The following is a 2,023-nucleotide window of genomic DNA, read 5'->3' on the forward strand; positions in this document are numbered from 1 at the left end:
GTGTATACGTATATGAGTATATGCATATGTATATGTATATGTATATATTTATGTTTATGTGTGTATATTCATGTATATATATGTATATACATATTTTAATGTATGTATATACAAATATATGTATATATGTATATATGTGTATATGTATATATGTATATATGTATGTATATATATATATGTATGTTTGTATATATGCATAGCCCTTGAATAATCAACAACTGCTCTCTTTTTTCTCAGGGGGCTATGATATATGTATTTGTTTGTATAGCTAAAACCATAAAACCCTAAAACTCTAGAATCGCAAGTAGAAGCGTCAGACATAAAACGGTCGCAGTCGAGAGTCGCAGGCATAATTGTCGCAGTCGAGAGTTGCAGGCATAATAGTCGCAGTCGAGAGTCGCAGGCATAGTGGTCGCAAGACCCGGTCGCAGTCATAGTGGTCGCAGTCTTAACAAATTTATTTATTATAATATTGAGAAGTATGATCCACGAATTCACGCTCACGGGTTTAACCCAACATTGGCTCTCTCTAGTCTGAGGCGTTGTATTCTATTTCAGGTGATAGGTGTAGATTATGTACCGAAAACTGGATACTTGACCGTTGCATCGGTGAGATATTTTTTTGCGGAGTACACGCTTAATTGTTCTGTTATCGGGGCCAAAGTCGCCTTACGTGGGCCCATCAACCCTACATTTGCGAATGGTCCAGATACGGTTTTGGACACGGGTCAGGTCGTTATCAATTTTATAGAGACGGGCGTCGTATAGACAAATTCAAGGTGCACGGCAGTATTTTTAAGAACCGGGAAACTCAGGCCGATTTTGTAATTTGATTAACCTTTTTTTGGCTTGACCGATTTTCAAAAACAAATTGTACCAACGCATTTGGCGGATCGAGGGCTGTCCAAAACTGCAATAAAAAAAAATTGGCCGAATTTATTAAAATGGGTGCCTATGTCACATATGGGCCATACACCTGTGATTTTGAAAAGAAAAAGAAAAATAATAAATGAAGTAAAACACACAATCAAACACAACATTCATTATACAAAGAAATCTGTGAATTCTCTTACTGCGAGCCGACACTTTGCTATACGCATCTCTAATTCCACAGACGCAGTAGACTGTCCTAAATCGCTGATGGAAACGACCTTACTGAATCACTTTATTCCCATCCGGCTCAACTTACGTACTCTTCAGCACCCTCAGGTTCCGGACGATTACTAACAAATCTACCGTGCACACCACGAGCTGACTGTACACACCCCAACCTAGATGTACTTTTGGCTTACGTATAGTCATCGTATATACCTTATCAATGAGGTCTGACCGCATATAAATGAGCCTATTATTTTAAGAATAAATAATATCTTCGGCGTGTATTTTGATAGTTAGACGCATGGTTGTGACCCGAAACACTTGGAGAGTCCAAATTCGATGAGTCTGAAGTGTTTAGGCCAGTGTAGGGTGCCTTTTAGGGCCGATATTTGCCGATTTTGACAAAATGGCTAATTTGAGAGTTTGATATTTTTTTGGAAAGCTTTTTTAGAGATTCCAATCGGCTTCCTGTTTTTAGCTCGGCGAGACTAGGCCATATTTGAGAATCTCTACAGACTACTATTGGAGGCTGTGGTACTGTCCTTTTTTCTTTTTATTAGATAAACAAAAGAGCAAATATCAATTGTATGGGGTACAGATACTATTTATATACCATAAGGCATACATGTTCATTGTTGGATGCTACATACTAACAAATCAGAGAGTATCCTTAAACATGGGGGACGCACGCGGACAAGGCACTACGAGACAGAAAGTGTCGCTGGTAGAACAAGTCAAATTCATGCGAGAAAATGGCAGAGACGAAGAGCTGGCACGAATGAAGGCTTCACTCAGCACAAGCAGGCCTGTGGAAGCAATGACGAGACAAACAGAGGAAAAGATATACAAAGGTGAGATTATCATACCGCCCCATGAAGCTGTAGAATTTATTGCGGTTTCTCAAGTATTTAACACACACACACAC

General features: G+C 39.1%; 1 protein-coding gene across 1 annotated transcript in view; it reads left to right on the plus strand.

Annotated features, from left to right (window-relative positions):
* The first annotated feature begins 1,718 nt into the window (after nt 1-1,718).
* SARC_01774 (hypothetical protein) overlaps nt 1,719-2,023 on the plus strand; it is a 2,536-nt gene continuing 2,231 nt past the window's right edge. The window contains exon 1 of the mRNA XM_014304476.1: nt 1,719-1,949. Within this exon, the coding sequence (XP_014159951.1) occupies nt 1,724-1,949 (226 nt within the window). The 5' untranslated portion in view covers nt 1,719-1,723. The remainder of the gene's footprint in view (nt 1,950-2,023) is intronic.

Source organism: Sphaeroforma arctica (genome assembly GCF_001186125.1).
Source record: "Sphaeroforma arctica JP610 unplaced genomic scaffold supercont1.74, whole genome shotgun sequence".
NCBI classification, from domain to species: Eukaryota; class Ichthyosporea; order Ichthyophonida; genus Sphaeroforma; species Sphaeroforma arctica.